This window comes from Nycticebus coucang, chromosome 2 (assembly GCF_027406575.1).
Source record: "Nycticebus coucang isolate mNycCou1 chromosome 2, mNycCou1.pri, whole genome shotgun sequence".
NCBI classification, from domain to species: domain Eukaryota; kingdom Metazoa; phylum Chordata; class Mammalia; order Primates; family Lorisidae; genus Nycticebus; species Nycticebus coucang.
In genome coordinates, this window is record NC_069781.1 from 5084606 (window position 1) to 5102507 (window position 17902).

The following is a 17902-nucleotide window of genomic DNA, read 5'->3' on the forward strand; positions in this document are numbered from 1 at the left end:
AAGGGTGCCTGCGAAGGTCCGCTCCGGGCACGGGCCCTACTGCCAGATTTAGCAAATGAGAATGCCGGACACCCAGGAAAATTCAAGTTTCAGGTAAACAACAGATACATTTTAGTATAAACATGCCCCAAATATTACACAGGACCCATTTATTATTGCACGAGACCTATTTATTATCCATTGTTTATGTGAAATTTGAATTTAATGGGATGACCTGTCTTTCATCTTCCCCAGCAGGGAAGACACCAAAGAAAGCCCTGTCTGTCCTCAGGGGGAGGCCGAAGGCTGCTGTCACCACCACCAGAAATCACTTAGAATCCAGCAATGACTGCAAGATATTATCAGGTGATTGGGATAATATATCTTCTATGTTCAAACAGAATGCTCTTGCAAACATAAAAGCCTCTTATAACCAGGATGCCTCTAACCTGGGGCCGGTCTCCCCCATCACCAATGTACCTGACCGAGTTTACAGCACCACATAAACACATCCCGAAGTGGAAGAGACACTCGGAGAGGCGGCTCTTGAAGCCCACGCAGGGTCTGAGGTTGTGGCTGCTGACTTGATGCAATAGGGGGTCCGTAAACCAATAGTGGGCCTCACGATGGGACCCAGGCAGCAGCGGGCAGGCAGGGCACCCTGGGATGGTTTCCGCTCCGGGGCCTGTGTCATGGAGTCCTGGGAGCTGGACATGTAACTGCCTCTGCAGATCAGTTGTGGGATGCTCCCACTTCTGGCTCCCATTCAGCATCATTTCCTGGTGGGTTCCAGGGCAAACTCCCAGGGCCACCTCCAGTGAGGTTACTGCCTTCCTAGCCAGGTTGACTCCCCCACTGCGCCCTAGGCCACAGACATGTTTGAATTTCTTTTCCAAACAGAAGGAAACAGACACATCCATTGGTGAAACATCATTTTTAATTTTTTTTTTTTTTTAAGAGACAGAGTCTCACTTTATCGCTCTCTGTAGAGTACTATTGTGTCAAAGCTCACAGCAACCTCCAACTCCTGGGCTTAGGCGATTCTCTTGCCTCAGCCTCCTGAGTAGCTGGGACCACAGGCGCCCACCACAATGCCCAGCTACTTTTTGGTTGCAATTTGGCTGGTATGTGGGGCCGGGGCCCTGCCCACTGAGCCACAGGCACCGCCCCATTCTTAATTTTTTTAATGGGCTTATGAAGGCAGCAGTGCCCTGAGCCCATGACTTGTAGCGTGGCCTTTCTTGTGTGCCCAGCACCAGTCATCAAATGCTCAAAGCATTGGACTCACTCGGGAAATAGCCCAAATTCCTCTCTCAAAAAAGAGCAAGCATCCAGATTTCAGGACCTCATTTCCCAGGGGCCACTGCACACACCAGCAGTGGGAATACTGGGATGTGAGGACACTTGGACTCCACCCCTTCATCACCTCCACTCCCAGGGTGGGAGCTGCTGAGGGCTGGGTGCTGGGCTCTCATCTCTCCTCCGAGGCTCACCAGCTGGCACCTTGAGGAAGGGGCAACCTCTCTACCCCTCAGCCCCCTGGGGATAACAAGAATACTCCTGGGGTGGCTATCATGACTCATCAAGATACTGACTGTGAAACACAGAACATTGGCTCCTCAAACAATATGCCACTAGGATTTTTAAAATGCCCAGCTCCTTAAAAAAAAACCCAGAGCAACTGGAGGAAACTGAACATGGCCTGTGGATGGACAATGTTGATTTCCCAGGTTTGTGATTTCAGGGGAGCCGCTGACAATCTCACCACCAGGGGCAGGTGCAAAAGGGTGCTCAGGACCTCACTACTATTTTTGCAATTTTTTTGAGTCTGTAATTAATTTTTAAAACAAAGATGAGCCAATGAAACTCTCTTTTCTTTATGAAAGAGAATGTGGAAGCCAATAAAAGGGAGATGGATTTTGCAAGTAATTCTCTTTTTCTGGGAATCACGCATGTGCCCCGTCCCCGCACCTCCTCCCACTGCCCCTGTTCAGCTGCCGTGGTATTTTCCTTCATTATGCCAGCGCCTCAGAAGTAAACCTCTCTAATTTTCTACACCACAGCTATTTATTTAAATGCTAACTCGCATTATGAAGTGATAATCCATGCGCGCAGGAGATAATTTATGAGGCATTTAAATTAAGAGGAGCAGCTAATTGGGAGCATGTGTCTTATAAGCCTTGCTAACACCAGAAAACTACAAATTAGGGGGGAAATGGAAGATATTTTTATCTTGCCTTTATCTTCTTTTGTAAGGCACTTGGGGGGAAATATCTCTGTGATTGCCGGAGCTGGTCCACCGGCTGCTCTCTGGCTGTGCCTCTGCCCTGCACACTGGGGTCTCTTGGTGACCTCGCTCCACCCTGGCAGGTGGTGGCTTCAGTCCCACCTCTTTTTGCTAAAAGGGGAGCATCATTTTTTTTTTCTTAGAAAGCTTCTCAGCTCCATTACAAAGATGCAAATGGCAAAGACTAGTACTTTTTAGGCATTTATGCCTACTGGAGAAAGAGAAGAAACTTGGAAGAGAGGTCAGGGGCTGGAAAAATGTTTTGAATGATTTTTTGATAGTCATTTTGGCCCTTCCCATTTGGAAGGGGCTGCCCTGGTTCGTGTGCACAGGCTGAGAGTTACGCCTGAACACGTGCGTACTCTGTGTGTCTGCTTACTTACTTTCCACAGATACTAAGTGAGCACCTATGATGTGAGGACAAGCAGTGAGCAAAAGAGACATTATGGTCCCTAGTCACATCCCAACCAGCAGGACAGAAACCGCAGGGTGCAGCATTTAATTCCCCCTGTGATGAGTGTTAGAGTATAGCAAGGACTGTGGCCTGCTCTCGGGTGATCAGGGAAGGCTTCCTGGAAGGAGCGACTTTTGAATTGAGCCCTGAAACCTGAGTAAGCAGGAGCTGGGTGAGAATGAGGCGTGAGAGGCAGGACGAGGCGGGGAGGGGTGCGGGATGTTCCCTGGTCCAGGGAGGACGCCCAGGGTGAAGCTGGAGTGGGAGGCACAACCTGGAAAAGGTAGGGCATTGGGCCATTTGAAGGATTCTGATCCCTGGCTCTAAGACAAGGAGTCTGCGAAGGGATGTGTGCAGGAGGGGAGAGCGAACTCGGCAGATCCATGTCCGTGTGGCCCTTATCCCAGGATACCACATGCATGCAGCTCTTAAAAGGATGTTCCCCCATGTTGACCCCATTAGGATGATGACTATATTAAAAAAAAAAAAAAGAAAAGAAAAGAAAAAACAGAAAATAGCAACTGCTGGCAAGGATGTGGAGAAATCAGGAGCCTTGTGCGTTGCTGGTGGGAAACAGTATAGTGGGTCCTCGAAGAACTAAACAGAGAACAACCACATGATCTGGCTATTCCCCTTTGGGGTCAATACCCAAAAGACACGAAAGCAGGAACTCAAGCAGATACCCACACCCCGTATCCACGGCAGCTTTATTCATTCACAACGGCTGAAATGTGGGAACGGCTCAGTGTCTGTCAGTGTACCAATGGACAGACAAGACCTGGCCCACCCACACAAGGGGATATTATTCAGAGTCAAAAAAGAAGAGAATTCCAGCACAGGCTACACAGGGATGAGTCTTGAGGACATTATACTAAGTAAAAGAAGCCAGGCACGAAAGCACAGATACTGTACCATGCCACGAGGTGTAGAACAGTCAGATCCATAGAGACGGCCAGGAGAATGGTGGTTGACAGGGCTGGGCAGGGGAGCGAGGGGTTGTTGTTTAATGGGGACAGAGCTTCAACTTTGCAAGACAAGGGGAGTTCTGGAGATGGGCTGCACAAACAGTGAGAATGCACTTAATGCTACGGAACTGTACACCCCAAAATAGTTAAGATGGCAAGTTTTATGTTACGTGTATCTTAACAATAATTTAGAAAGAAAAAGAAAAGGGTGCTGCCACCCTGGGACACCTGGCTGTGATGAATGTCACTGGTTCATGTGGACCAAGGAATTGGGGCAGGTAGAGGAGCCCAGAGGTCATCTCTGTCGCTCCTTCCACTGGGTAAATCCTTGGGTGTGGTGAGAAGGGTCAGATAGGCTTCTGGAAGAGCCCTAAGGGATGTGGAACTGGCATGCTTCCCGAGGGGAAAATAGCGCATCAGGGCCTCTCAACCCAGTGTCCCCACGGAGACTGGTCTTTCTTTCCTAGGGGCAGGAAACTGCTAATACACTGTAGAGGTCAATTCAACATGTCCCACCTGGCACCTGACTTTGCAGAATATTCCCACCCCCTCTGGCAGGAACTGTGCTCGTCCCGGGACTCGGTTTACAGAGGAGACTGATCTCACACTGCAGACACATGATGTAGTTCTGACATCTGCAGGTGCCTTGAACGTGTGCGTGTCAAATGACCGTCTAAAGCAGTGGTTCTCAACCTTTCTAATGCCACGGCCCTTTAATACAGTTCCTGTGGGTCGCGACCCACAGATTGAGAACCACTGGTCTAAAGGAATCTGTAGTGGGTCCTGCTGTGCCATTGCAGTGGCTGTTCTCAAACCCAGCTGCCGTTTAGAATCAATCGCCCAGGAATGTTTAACAGCGTTAATGTCTGGGGACTGTCCCTCAATAGTCTGCAGTCAGAAACCCCTTATGACATACGTTCCCACGCATAGGTAGAGGGATCTTGGACCCTGAAATGGCACTCATGTCAGGCCACAGGTGGTGGCAGACCAGAATGTTCTGAGCTTTCTGCCGAGGGCCCTTCCTCCTGGCCAGTTCATCCATGGCCTGGTTTTGAGCCACTTGGCTTAGCAAGTTTTTATTACGCCTCCTCATGCCATCAGCCCAGTTCACCCCATTAGATTCTAAAAGCTAACAGCTGCCGGGTGCCGTGGCTCATGCCTGTAATCCTAGCACTCAGGGAGGCTGAGGCAGGTGGATTGCCTGAGCTCAGAAATTCAAGACCAGTCTGAGTAAGAGCCAGACCCATCTCTACTAAAAATAGAAAAACTAGCCAGGTGTCCTGGTGGGCACCTGTAGTCCAGCTACTAGGGAGGCTGAGGCAGGAGGATTGCTCGGGCCCAAGAGATCGAGGTCGCTGTGAGATATGACTCCATGGCACTCTACCCAGGGGAACAGAATGAGACTCTGTTTCAAAAATAAATAAAATAAAAACTAACAGTTCCCATGAAGTATTGGGAACAAGTGACAGAGACCTGGTTGTTCTGCTTTTAGGACTCAGGACAGGGCTTGACAGGATGAGGGGACATTTTAGAAAATGCCATGGGCAGTCTGTTTTAAGGAATTGTACAAGCCGAAGAGTGAGATTTGTACGAAGTCCATAATCCCCTCTGCCCATCACGCCCACAGAGGGCTCAGTATTAACAGCTCGCGTGTCTTTCTGTGCCTTTCCCACTTTAATACATGTACACATACAAACATTTATGCAAATACCGGGGTTTCCCTAACCCCTGTGGGACCTGCCACTTGCCTCTGCCTTGAACACAGGTCACTTGCCTTTTCACAGCTGCCTGGCGCTCCCCAGCGTGGCCGTGACGCTCCGGCCTCACCACCCCCATGACCAGGCAAGTTGTTTCCTTTTTTTTTTTTCTTTTAATTTTTATTTTTTGCTGCTTCAAACCAGGTTGCAGCAAACATCCTTGAACATGTGTCCATGCCTAATGGATTCCTTTAGAAAATAGTCCCCAAAGTTGGGCTCTCTCATAAAGATTCCCCGAAGTCAGAGAATTAGGCAAGAGTATGCAAATCTGACCTTTCACGGCTCCCTCCAGACAACGTTGCACTAACGCACATGTGCCTGGGTCCCACCAGGCCACAGGTCTAGAGACTTGCCGGGCCCGCGTTTCCGAGTTAGAATAGTCACAGTTCTATTTCCTGAGTGATGCCGCCCGCTACGGCAGTGATCAGCCCACAGAGCTTTCAAGGGGATGTTTGTGGCCATGAAGCACGTGAAATGTCGCAGGCCACCCCCACATGGGCCTTAGGCATAAAATACACTCCAGGCTTCAAATACACAGGACAAAGAGAGGGATGTAAAATCGCTCCTTAGTAATTTTTATATTGATTACATGTTGGAGTGAGATATTTTAGATACAGTGGGTTAAAGAGTATTGTTTAAATTAATTCTCCTGTTTCTTTTTTCACTTAATGTGGCTTCTAGAACATTTAAAACGCGTATGTGGCTCTGGTTCTTCTGTGTGCAGGTGCTGCCCCAGAGCCGTGCTGCACCCCGGCGAGGCACCCTGGAGAGGGGTGCTGAGGATGGCACCTTGGAGCTGCAGCTCCCTCTGCCCCCATCCTGCTTTGTAACCAGGATGAGTAATTTAACCTCTCCTAGCCTTGGTTTCTCTTCTGTAAAATGGGCTGGAAGTGGCTGCAAGGCTGAGCCCACTGTCTGGCCCATGTACAAGCTCCGTTAACGGCAGCTATCAATATGATGGGGAAATTAGCGTGTTTCCTTTAATTGTGCAATTATAAAAAGCTTGGGATGGTTTTAGGTGCCATTTCCTCAGAGATACCTGAATGTTTTGTTAGTAAATAAGAAACCAGTCCTCCGTATGGAGGTGTTCACTGTGGGTAGAGCAGGTTGTTATGCAGAATTAGGGAAACCCGCCTCCTTCCTCCATTCCCACCACCCCTCCTGCCCCTCCTGGCCAAAAGCAGGAACTCTAACCATTAGCTAAGTCCCAGCCCAGGCTTCCCAGAAGTAGCTCCTGCCCACATCTGTGTATCCAGCCCCAAGTTCAGGGTCCTGCTAGGCCAAGCCAGGTAAGTTTTTGCCTCTTCTCCATTGACAGCCCCATTGGCAGATGGCAGGAAAACCAGGGACTGCCACAGCTGTCCTCCAGCCTGATGTCACCCTTCCCTCCAGACTCAGGCTGGGTGAGCTGAACGGAAGGGGCTATCCCCACTGGGCAGCCCTGCTCCACCATCTCTGTTAGTCACTAGATTCAGCAGCCCCTCCCCTCCCCTTTGCATCATGAGGCCGGTATTCCCTTTTCTCCTGTGTCACGGGGGCCTTCTCTTGAGGCCAGGCTCCCTCTTCCAGCATGAGCAATCTCCCTGGTGTGGCAGACACCTGGAGAAAGACTTCAGGCACCACGTGGGTGGACCTGGGGACGCTGAGCGTCCAACCTCATCCTGCAGTTCATTCTTCCTTCCTGCCAGGGAGCAAGCCCCACGAAGACGGCCCCGGTCTTTCTCCCAGCACTGGACACAATGCCTGGCAGAGTTCATGCTCAGGGGTGTCCACACATGCTGGGCGCCTGGTCTGTGTCCAGCAGTCCAGCAGCAGGCTGGGGGGGGGGGGGTGATGACACAGGAGACTATGTAAGGCCAGAAGCAGAACATGCACAGAAACGGTAGCAGCTGAGGGCCGAGGAGGGGTGTGTGTGGGGCTGCAAGTTGGCCATCCTTTGCCAAGGGCAATTTTCATCACCAATGACATTTTAAAATGACTACCCTTTGACCCAGGAACTCCCTAAGATTAATCCTACAGAAATAAGTGTGTATAAATACAAACATGTTCTCGCAGTATAGTTTTACAGTATGGAAAAGCTGCAGAGGACAGAATGGCCGTGGAAGGGGTGGAAGTGTGTGTGGGGGGGGGAAGGAGCCTATTTTATGGGACAACTGTCTTATGGAACAAGTGGAAGCCATTTAAAAAGGAAGAAGGTGCACACCCTTTTCTACAAAGATGTTCCCTCAGTGCCTGACAAGGGAAGGACAATCCTATCTGTACAAAAACAAAGCAAGCATAGAGAGAAGATAGGAATGTGTGCAGGTACTTAAAAGTTTTCTGGAATAACTCAAAAGAAAGGCCCTCTCATGTCACCTGGAGAAGCCGGGGCTGGTTTCTTCTCTCTGTCGGAAGAACCCTCTCCCTTTCCACTGCCCTTATATTGAGGTTTGTAAACAAGGCCAGACACTGACACAGCCGCTCACTCTGGGAACCGCAGGGCCAACTGTGTGACAGTTACTAATTGCCACCTCTCTGGGCCTCTTTCTTCTCTCCTATGAAATGAAAAAGCAGAGATGTTGGATAAATAGATCTCAGGTACCTGCCATGTGCAAGGGACCACAGAGTCCCCTCTGGGTTTCCTTGATTGCTCCTCCTTCTGAACATTTGCTGAGAAAACTGCAAAGGACCCTTGGGGCTTTTAAAAAAATTGCTCAGTATATTCCAAGGACGCAGGCTCCAGAGCAGGAATGGGGAGAAGCCGCAGGCGCTTGCTCTACCAGGCAGGTGAAGTTGCACAACAAAGGCCTCCCTGGCCCCACACGGGATGCCTGCCTGTCTTTACCAAAGCTCTGCCCCAACATATCCTAATTGCCTTGTTATGGCCACTGGTGTCATTGGTCACTGGCCAGTCCTAGGAAGGCCCCCAGGGAGCACTTCTGCCTTTGCTAAACCAATATCGCCCACGACAGCCCCCTGCAGTCCTGCCTTGGCTGTCCCAGTAGAATAAATCCTCCATCGCTCTTTGCTGAATGGTCATGAAGACATGATTAAAGGTCTAGATTTATGCCTTCCTTGGGCTTCAGAAATCAAGCGGTTCCTGCTGCCAGGGCCTGTCCCCCGTTGGCTGCCGGGGACATGGGAGCAGAGAAAGGGGAGCGGTCCCCAGGCCAGAGCATGCAGGCCTGCATGGGGGTCTCTGACCCATCCTGCTGCTAGGGAGAGGCCGCTGAGGGCACATGGCAGTCATCCCGGGAGATTCTTGCAGTCAGAAGTGAAGGTTTCTAGAGACCGGAGAATGTGTGTGCGTCACCATTGCTACTGACCTTTGGCACTTACTATGTGCCAGCCACTGTACTGAGAGCTATTTGTCAATGAATGCGCATGTATTTTTTAATTAATTTTTTTTATTCCAGTGAAAATCACACAATATAAAGTGACCATTTTAAGGTATATAATTCAGTGGTATTTAGTAAGTTCATGATGTTGCACAAAACATTAACATTACCCCAAAAGAAACCCCCTACCCGTGGGCAGCGAGCCACTCCTCACCCGCCTCGCCCTGGTCCTAGCATCACACTAATCTGTTTTCAGCCTCTATGGCAGCGGTTCTCAACCTGTGGGCCCGACCCCTGTGTCACATGAAAATACATGGCGGCAGTAGGAAGGTTGAGAACCTCTGCTCCGTGGGCGTACCAGGACTAGATCTGCCCTAGAAAGGGATTCATCTAACACGTGCTCTTTTGCGTCTGGCTTCTCTCCCTCAGCAGAATGTTTGCCAGGTTCGTCCACATCTTCGTTCCTTGGTCAGGCTGGACAGTGTTCCTCCGTGCGGACACCCACGTCTCCGGCATCCCCTCATCCGCTGATGGATGCTCAGGCGTTCCCGAGGCAATGCCGTCACCACCTCCATTCTGTGGTGGGGGAAGCAGTGGCTTTGGGAAGTCAAGTCTCTCACCAAGGTCCCATGACCTCCCCATGGAGGCGGCTGGAGGTGGCCAGGCGGTCTGACCCCTGAGCTGTCCAGGAACGGGAGGATGGGTTGGGGCAACAGCAAAGGCAGAGGAGGCGACAGCTGGAAATGGACGTGGTGACTTGCCCAAACCATCCCACAGATGGCACAGCCAGAAAACTCCATTAGCTCTGTCAGGCTGGTCAGTGAACTATCACGTCGATGCCCGGCGGGGCATGAGGCCCAGCGGGGTGGTGTGTGAAGACCCGGGTAGGCAGCACAAGTGATGTGAGGTCTTTAACAAGTACACACACACATGCACACACAATACACTCACATGCTTACGCACACAAACTATACACACATACACTCACACCACAAACACACAAACTATACACACATACACTCACACAAACGTACACACATGTATACACTCACACCCTCACACAGAGACATGGTCACACTCATACACGCAAACACGCACTCACATACACACCCTTGCACACAAACATGAGTTCACACACTTACACACTCATGCTCACAAACATACCCACACAACACAAACACGCTCATACACAGTCATACATGTACTCTCTCACACACACACGTACTCCCATGCATACACACATCACACACACACATGCTCACATCGTACACACACACACGTGCACATACATGCTCAGTCACACATACTCACATAAACACACACACACCTACCTACCCACACAAAAACACACATGCTGTTCATACACACACACTCACACACTCACACTCATGCCCCATCCACCTGGGCTGGGGTAAATTAGACAACCCGGGGCATTAGTGCTTCCAGGAGAGCAAGTCACACTTGACCCAGATTATCTTTCGATTTTTACCCCCACAAAAGAGTCCCCCCAGGATCTGCTTTGGTCCTCAAGTCTGGGCGTGTGCTTGCCCCTGCCTGTACTTGGGGAAAGAGTGTGACTTCAGAAGGTTCCGGCCGCCAGCTGGGTTTCTCATCCTCTCAGCCGGTGTCAGAACCTCAGGCTTGCAGGCCTCAGGAACAAAACACAAGCAGAAGTCCCCTCCCGGATCTCCCAGGCATCTGGCAACTTCGGTGCTGCCTAGCACCACGGTCACTAGCCACAGTGCTGTTTAGATTTAAACTATTAAAATGAATTAAACCAGACATGTAGCCTGCTATCTCACTAGCCAGAGTGCAGGTGCTCAGAATCCCCGTGTGGCTTGTGGTGACTCTGCACGAGGCAGAGAGAGGACGTTCCCATCCAGAAAGTTCCACCTGACAATGCTCATCTATCAAGGCTGATTCCCCAACTCGCCCTCTCCTCCTCACCCTGTCCTGTGCAGACCTGACCTACGAAAGGAAATAAACATTTCCTTCTGCCGAGTAAAAATCACACTTGGGATTAATACTTTGCCTTCACAGGAGAGATGAAGCAATGGCAGGAAAATGCAGCCAGAATTCTGGCCATGGGAAGCAGGGTGAGTGGGATGGGAGACAGGGCTGGAGGGGAGGGGGGGATCAAAGCTGTCGCAGCAGATGCAGCATCAGTGACTCGGGGGGCCGGGCCCAGCCTGTGCCGACCTGCCCTCGCCAGTGTAAGGGCAGCAGCCTTTATGTCCTGATTTAAGGCCTGGCAGGATTTTCATTGCTTTCCCCCATCTCATACACACAGCGAGTCGGCTCTGAGTCAGAGGGAGAGGGAGGCCCGAGCCCACCACGCTGCTTCTCCAATGCTCTGAGCTGCAGAGGAAATAGGACCATAAAACAGGCCGAGGGAGGAGGTGCTGGGCCTTCGGAAAGAAGGGCTGGGGCTGTGAGGCTCCTAACTGTGCCTAGGAGAGTTAGACCCCACGATCAGGACACCAGATTAATTATATCATGTCCGAACGTGCAGTCGGGTTTTGGGAGGGGAGAGAGATGTTTTAGGAGCTGGTTTTATCCGAGGTGAGATTGTGTCTCCATGCTCCTTCCCCGCCTCCCGCTTCCCTTCTCTCCTCTCTCTCTGCCTCCCCGCCAGCAGGCAGGAGCAGTTTGTTTTCCACTGCCGGAGGAGACTTGAAATATTACCAAGGTGGCGTGTGGAATGTTCCCCACGGCCCTGCCCCGATGGCACGTGCGCAGACATAAAAAGCAAATACCATCAGTAACCTGTCGCCAGAACCCAGCAACAAGGCGAGAGTTTTTCTCCCTGCCGGGGCTGTTAGCGGCGATGTATTTCCCCCTGCACTAAGCACCGTCTTTCCCAAGGCTGCATTACAATGATTTATAAACCCCATTTCTGGGGAAAACGAATAGATCAAAGTGAAGAGAAAAGAAAAGGAGACATGAGCAGCTGGAGGAAGATATTGAAGCATGAAACAAAAACACAAATGAAAAACTAGGCAGTGACACAATCGAGCTATTCCTCGCTGCACTTTTATCACAGAAAAATAATAGCAAAATCTCGATTTTAATCCTTCCCCCCCCCTTCCTAAGATGTGCCTGCCTGTCAGCTGCAAGTGCTTGAGTCATCTTGGCAGGCATGTGAGGGCCGGGGCTGCCCAGAGGCTGCTCAAACCTCAGCCTCATCTTCCTCATCTTGGGGCTGGGTGCTCAGGGCCTCGGTCCGCGCTGACCGTGGAGGGACTGCCCTCAGTAGCTTTCACGGTGGGGACTGGCCTGGGGTCTCTTTAAAATCTGCAGCTGGGTCAGCAGCCTCTTCTCTCTTTCTAGTCGCTCAAACTGAATGGTTTCTTGGACCCTCTCTGAAGACCAGAGGAAGAAGAAACAGACTTAGGGCAGACAGAGTGCCTGGGGCTCACCACACAGGACACGCCTGCAGAAATCTTAATAAGGTTTCATGCGGGCAGGTGCTCAAGTCCACCAACGTGAACGAGAGACCACTCCAGGCCAGGGGCTCTGTGCACCCAGAGAGCTATAAGATTCAGCCCTGGTCTAATTTTTTTTCCTTTTTTGAGACAGGGTCTCGCTCTGCTGCCCAGGCTGGAGTGCAGGGGCATCCTCCTAGCTCACTGCAGCCTGGAACTCTTGGGCTCTAGTGATCTTCCCACCTTGGCCCTCTCAAAGCACTGGGATTACAGGTGCGAGGCACTGCACACGGCCTAATCTTTTCTAGAAGGTTCAGTTGAACACATTTCTGGAGCCCACAGCATGCTCCACCTGGAGCCCCCCAAGGAGGGAAGATCAGGCCAAGCAGTGGGTCAGCCTCAGACACAGGGGCCAGCTAGGATGAGGCGTGAAGGGGAACAGGAACAGCCAGACATCAAGGCAGAGGTCAGGATGGGGCTGGGGCTGGCCTTCCGGGCAGAGGGAGGACACACAACGGTCCTGGAGACAGACCCTCCCAGTCACCGACTCAGCAGCCTTCCCTGCCCAGCTGTTCACTGTGACAAATGCTACCTTATAGCTGGTGTTTACTGTCTGTCTGTCCGCTCTGGAGGGTAAAGCAGGACAGAGGCCCCTTCTCTGTCTCTTACGACTCTGTTTCTCCAGACCCTAGGATAGTGCCTGGCACACAGTAGGAGTTGGCTAAGTGGGTAAATGAATGAATGGCAGACACAGCCTCGCGCTTTCTCATCTAATCTCCACAGCAACACTCCAAGGGGTGTGACAGTCCCTGCTCTATAGATAGGAATAGAGAGGATGTACAACTTGCTCGAGGTCACACAACTAGTGAGTGGCTGAGGCTGGGTGAGAAGGTGGGCCTCTGGCCCTCGGAGGCCACATTCTGGCTACCACCTTCTAGGGCCTCCTCCAACCCTAAAGTTAGGGCTCACGGCTTTTCATTGACAATTACATCCTGTCGGAAGCTGAGTGGAGAGAGATGTGGGGACTTTTTTGTTATGTTGTTTAAAGCAAGGACCCTGCTCATAGAGAAGTGCTAATGGCCTGTGCTGTGATGACCCAGCCTTGCCAGGGACACGGCTGCATCCCCAGGAAGGCCCCAGGAAGGTCCAGAGTGAACCAGCAAGTAAAACAAAGAGGCTGCCCGCTCCTTCACCAGACGCTGCTGAGACTCGCACAGACAGATTTCTCCGTGCAGGCTAATTTATTGGCTTCTCTTTTAAAGGCCAAACCAATAAAACAAAATGTAAACTGTGCTGTAACCAGAGGATAATTTTCACGGGGTGCATTGATATTTTGTGCTGTCCTCATTTCAGGTGGCCCTAGGATGCTCCAAGTGATGGCTCACTCTGACCTAAGGGGACTTCGAAAGAAGTGCTTCGGCCTCTGGTGTGGGTGGGGAGGCTTGGCTTAAGTCTGGGATGGACTGAAGTGAACAGATTGCCTTTGGTGCCTGAAGTCCACAGGCTGGGTCGCCCAACGGAGGGTGCATCCTCACCCCCTCAATGACAGGGTGGCACTGGCCCCTGGCTACACCTGAAGATACGTCTGCTTTCTCTAAGGTCAGTATACTATTTGCATAATTCAGAGTGTTTATTTGCATTCCTGCAGTTGTTATTTCTAGAAAAGGATTCATCACTTGGTTACATTCAAAAGGTGTAGTTATCAAACTCTCACTCAGTTGGTAAAAAATGTGCTTTGCAGGCAGCTTCTCCAAATCGCAGCCACCCCTGAATAATGTTGGAGATGCTAATTCCAGCAGCTGTTCCCTGTTGTTGCAAGCGGAAACCCCAGCAACATCTGAACTTTTTTTTTTTTTAATGGAAAAAAGCTTACTTCCATTTTATTTGTGGGGAGGAAGAAAAATCAAAGTTTCACCCTAAAAGTTCAAACAAATTGAACCATCTTATGCTGGTTACTTAATATTTCAGAAAGCACTCAGTTTCCTGGGATGACAAGCTACTCAACTGTTTTCAGCCTACTCCGAACCTTTAAACAGATGAGTTACAGACCTCCTGAAAATTGGAGGTTATAATTGAAATATTGATAAACTCTTTTCCATAAAGAAGCTACTAGATAGTACAGTAATAACTAGAAAATAGGCAAAAAATAATAATGCTTTTCTCTGCTTAACCAAGAAATACAATGGCAGAGTTTATTGCTTACAAAACACAGCTGCCTTTCCTCAAATTAGATAGAAAAAAAATGAACCCTGATAAATTATGATGCCCCTAAATTCCAAAGAATATACATCCATTATTGGGGATGCCACCGCCCTCCTTCTGGGCAGCCTACTTATTAGGACTGTAATTTATTATTATTATGCTTTGCTGCAAATACACAGGCTGATAAAATTCAACTCTATTAAAACAAACATCTTCCTTCCTCTGAATCAGTAAGGGACAATGTTCCAAAAGAAAGTATTGTAAATTACAAAAGCAAATGGCTCAGAAGTCAGAGACCAAAAGATAAAGGGAAACATTCAGTAGAATCCAGGCTTTCTGAATCCTATCCCAGGGATTGCTATAGTAGTGGGCACGCAAGACAGAGGACTGGGGTCTGTCACCTGGGACTCCTGGTCCCAGACTGAAGGCCTTTTTATGGAGACGAGATGTTTCTGCATTATTTTTGTAACTGAATCTTTCAGCTTCAATTTTAATGAAGATGAGATACATTTCCTTCTATAAAAGATAAGAATTATATCAGCTTTTTTTTTTTTTTTAAGAGACAGAGTCTTACTATGTCGCCCTCGGTAGAGTGTCATGGCGTCATAGCTCACAGCAACCTCCAACTCCTGGGCTTAGGTGATTCTCTTGCCTCAGCCTCCCAAGTACCTGGGAGTACAGGTGCCCACCATAACATCCAGCTATTTTTTGTTGCAGTTTGGCTGGGGCTGGGTTCGAACCCGCCACCCTCGGTATATGGGGCCAGTGTCCTGCCCACTGAGCCACGGGCACTGCCCCGAATTATATCAGCTTTTTAAGAAGCTGGATGTTAAATTTGGAAAAGATTCTAGGAGTCACTGAGTTACTCTGTTCCTTTTACAGAAGAGGAAAGTGAAAGTCATTGAGGACATGCAGGAAGGTCTGGGCTGACATCAGGTCCTCTGCCCAGACGCACCCAGCTTCACCACCATGACACTTGGCCAAGGAAAAGCCAAGTGATTCATGGCAATTGAGCACAGACCACGAATCTAACACAGCACCACTAAGTGCTTTTCAGACATTTTCTTCTGAGAAAGAGAAGTGCTTCTTAAAGCCAAAGAACTGGAGTCTCAGGAAGGGCCGGGAAAGCCTCCGGTCTGCCCTCCTCCTCTGGTTCAGTGAGTCTTGCTGGAGAAGGCAGCAGTTCCCAGCTGGCATATGGCCTCCTTCCAGGACACAGCTCCTGCTGCGTTAGGCACCCCACCCACTGATGGACACGTCACACTCTCAGGCCCCTCTTTCTTCAGATCCAGTTGGAGTCTTCCTCCCTGGGGCTTCCCCCCAGGGTCCCTGACGCCTGCTGGGGGATCCAATGGTGGGGGCAGCTAAATAGTTCTCTCTAGAGCAAAACAGAAGAGCCATCATCTTCAGAGACTGGAAAATCGTTATCATGTTCAACCGTGCCTTTTCCTCCTCCTCTGACTGGTCCTCCTGTGGTTTCTAGACTGCCCTCAACCTGCCCTTCCCCTCCAGGTAACCAGAACAGGGGCCTGGGAATGGGTGTTACCCAAACCAATGCTACTTGGCCATTGTAGGACTGTCCCGAGCAAGCTCTATTTTCCTGTAGAAGGCAGTGGATGCTCTCGGCAAGGTAGGGGCTGCAGAAGAGCTCTCTCTGCCGGGCCCCTTCCCTGCAAGCTCGTACCAACCTGCAGGACAGGACACATGCATGTGTCAAGCCCTGCAGGCAGCAGGGGGCGCCCCGTGGGCCTGAACTGGGGGAGTGATGGGAACAGACTTACATATTCATTTATTTTAGGAAGAGTCTTGCTCTGTTGCCCAGCCTAGCGTGCCCTGGCATCAGCCTAGCTCACAGCAACCTCAAACTCCTGGGTTCAGGTGATCCTCCTGCCTCAGCCTCCTGAGTAGTTGGGACTGCAGCACAATACCCAATGAATTTATCTATTTTTAGTAGACATGGGGGTCTCGCTCTTGCTCAGGCTGCTCTCCAACTCCTGAGCTCAAGGGATCCTCCTGTCCTGGCCTCCGAGAGTGCTGGGATTACAGGCATGAGCTACTGCACCCAGCCTCAGACTTGATTCTTTTTGGGAGACCCCTTGATTGGATAGAGGGGTAGGGCTGGTGGGAGATGCCAGACAGAAGTCAACCACAATTAGCTTGGGGAGCAAACAATGATGGGCTGAACTTAGAGGGAGTGGCAGGGATGGAGGGAGAGGGACGAAGGGTCTTCACGACCGCACTGAGGAAGAGAGAGCTGTGGGGTGGGGCAGGGTGGCGATGTGGATGAGGCACGCTCACTGGTTAAGTGACTCCTGCACACACTCACTGACTCCGCATTTCACAGCACAGGATATCCAAATTCGTATCTCCACAAATCTATGAATCACCAAATGTCATGGGCCTTTGGGCCCCTCACTTGAGTGTTAAAACCACAAGTGCCAAAAGACCACCACTGCCTGTGGCAGACCCCTGTGCAATCCACAAGTCCAAGCCACATTTATGACCTTTCCACAGACCTGCTCCCATTCTGGATTTTTTTTTTTTTTTTGAGACAGAGTCTCACTTGTCACCCTTGGTAGAGTGCTGTGACATGATAGCTCACAGCAACCTCAAACTCTTGGGCTCAAGCGATTCTCTTGCATCAGCCTCCCTGGTAGCAGGGACTACCACAGTGCATGGCTGTTTTTTTTTTTTTTTAGAGATGGGGTCCTGCTCTAGCTCAGGTTGATCTCGAACTCCTGAGCTCAGGCAATCCACCTACCTAGGCCTCCCAGAGTGCTAGGATTACAGGCGTGAGCCACCGCACCCGGCCCCAGTCTGGAATTTTCTATGTTGGTTAGAGGTCCTGCTCTTGACTCACTTGCTCAAGGTTAAATCCTGATATCCATCCCCAACCTCTCTTCCTCTCCATCCAGGCTCAATGAGGCCCCTTCTAAACAGCTCCCCGCTGTTTCATCTGTTCCCCTTGCTGGTGTCTTGCCTGAGACTGGCTTCTCCCTACACTGCGGCAGCCTCTGCTGGGGTATCTGTGCCTTGAGCTTAGTCCCTCCAGCCCATTATCACTCTGCAGCCAAGTGGCCTTGAAGAAAACTCTGTTCATTTTACTTCCCCATAGAAAACATTTAAAAGCATCACATGGCCTTATAGAATCAGAACCAGAGACCTATGGTAAGCAGTGTTGCCTAATGGTCAAGCTCCTGGCCTTGACTACAGAGTTCAAGGCTCTGCTCTTCGGCTTACCAGCTATATGAGTGTAGGCATGTTCATGAGCCATGCCTCAGTTTCCTCAGCTGTTACACAGAATAACAGGAGGGCCTATTGCACAGAAGGTTGATGCCTAGCCCCATGTCCAGCCTCTGTCCACATCCTGAGGTCATCTGCCCTCCCAACTTTCCCCCTGTGGGCCCCACCTTTTTGCCCCAGCAATACTCACCAACCTGTGGTTGTCACACTGCCTTGTTCCTCTTCTCTCTCCCACCCCCCCCATGTGCTGTTTCCCTTACCAGGAATCCACTC

General features: G+C 50.4%; 1 protein-coding gene across 2 annotated transcripts in view; it reads right to left on the minus strand.

Annotated features, from left to right (window-relative positions):
* Window positions 1–17902, minus strand: part of CFAP77 (cilia and flagella associated protein 77) — a 132092-nt gene that overhangs the window by 78927 nt on the left and 35263 nt on the right. Inside the window, exon 2 of one of the 2 annotated variants that reach the window (XM_053559104.1) lies at window positions 12768–12797. The exons of the other annotated variant lie outside the window; for it this stretch is intronic. Coding sequence (XP_053415079.1) covers window positions 12768–12797 — 30 coding nt within the window. The remainder of the gene's footprint in view (window positions 1–12767; window positions 12798–17902) is intronic. 2 annotated transcript variants of the gene reach the window in all.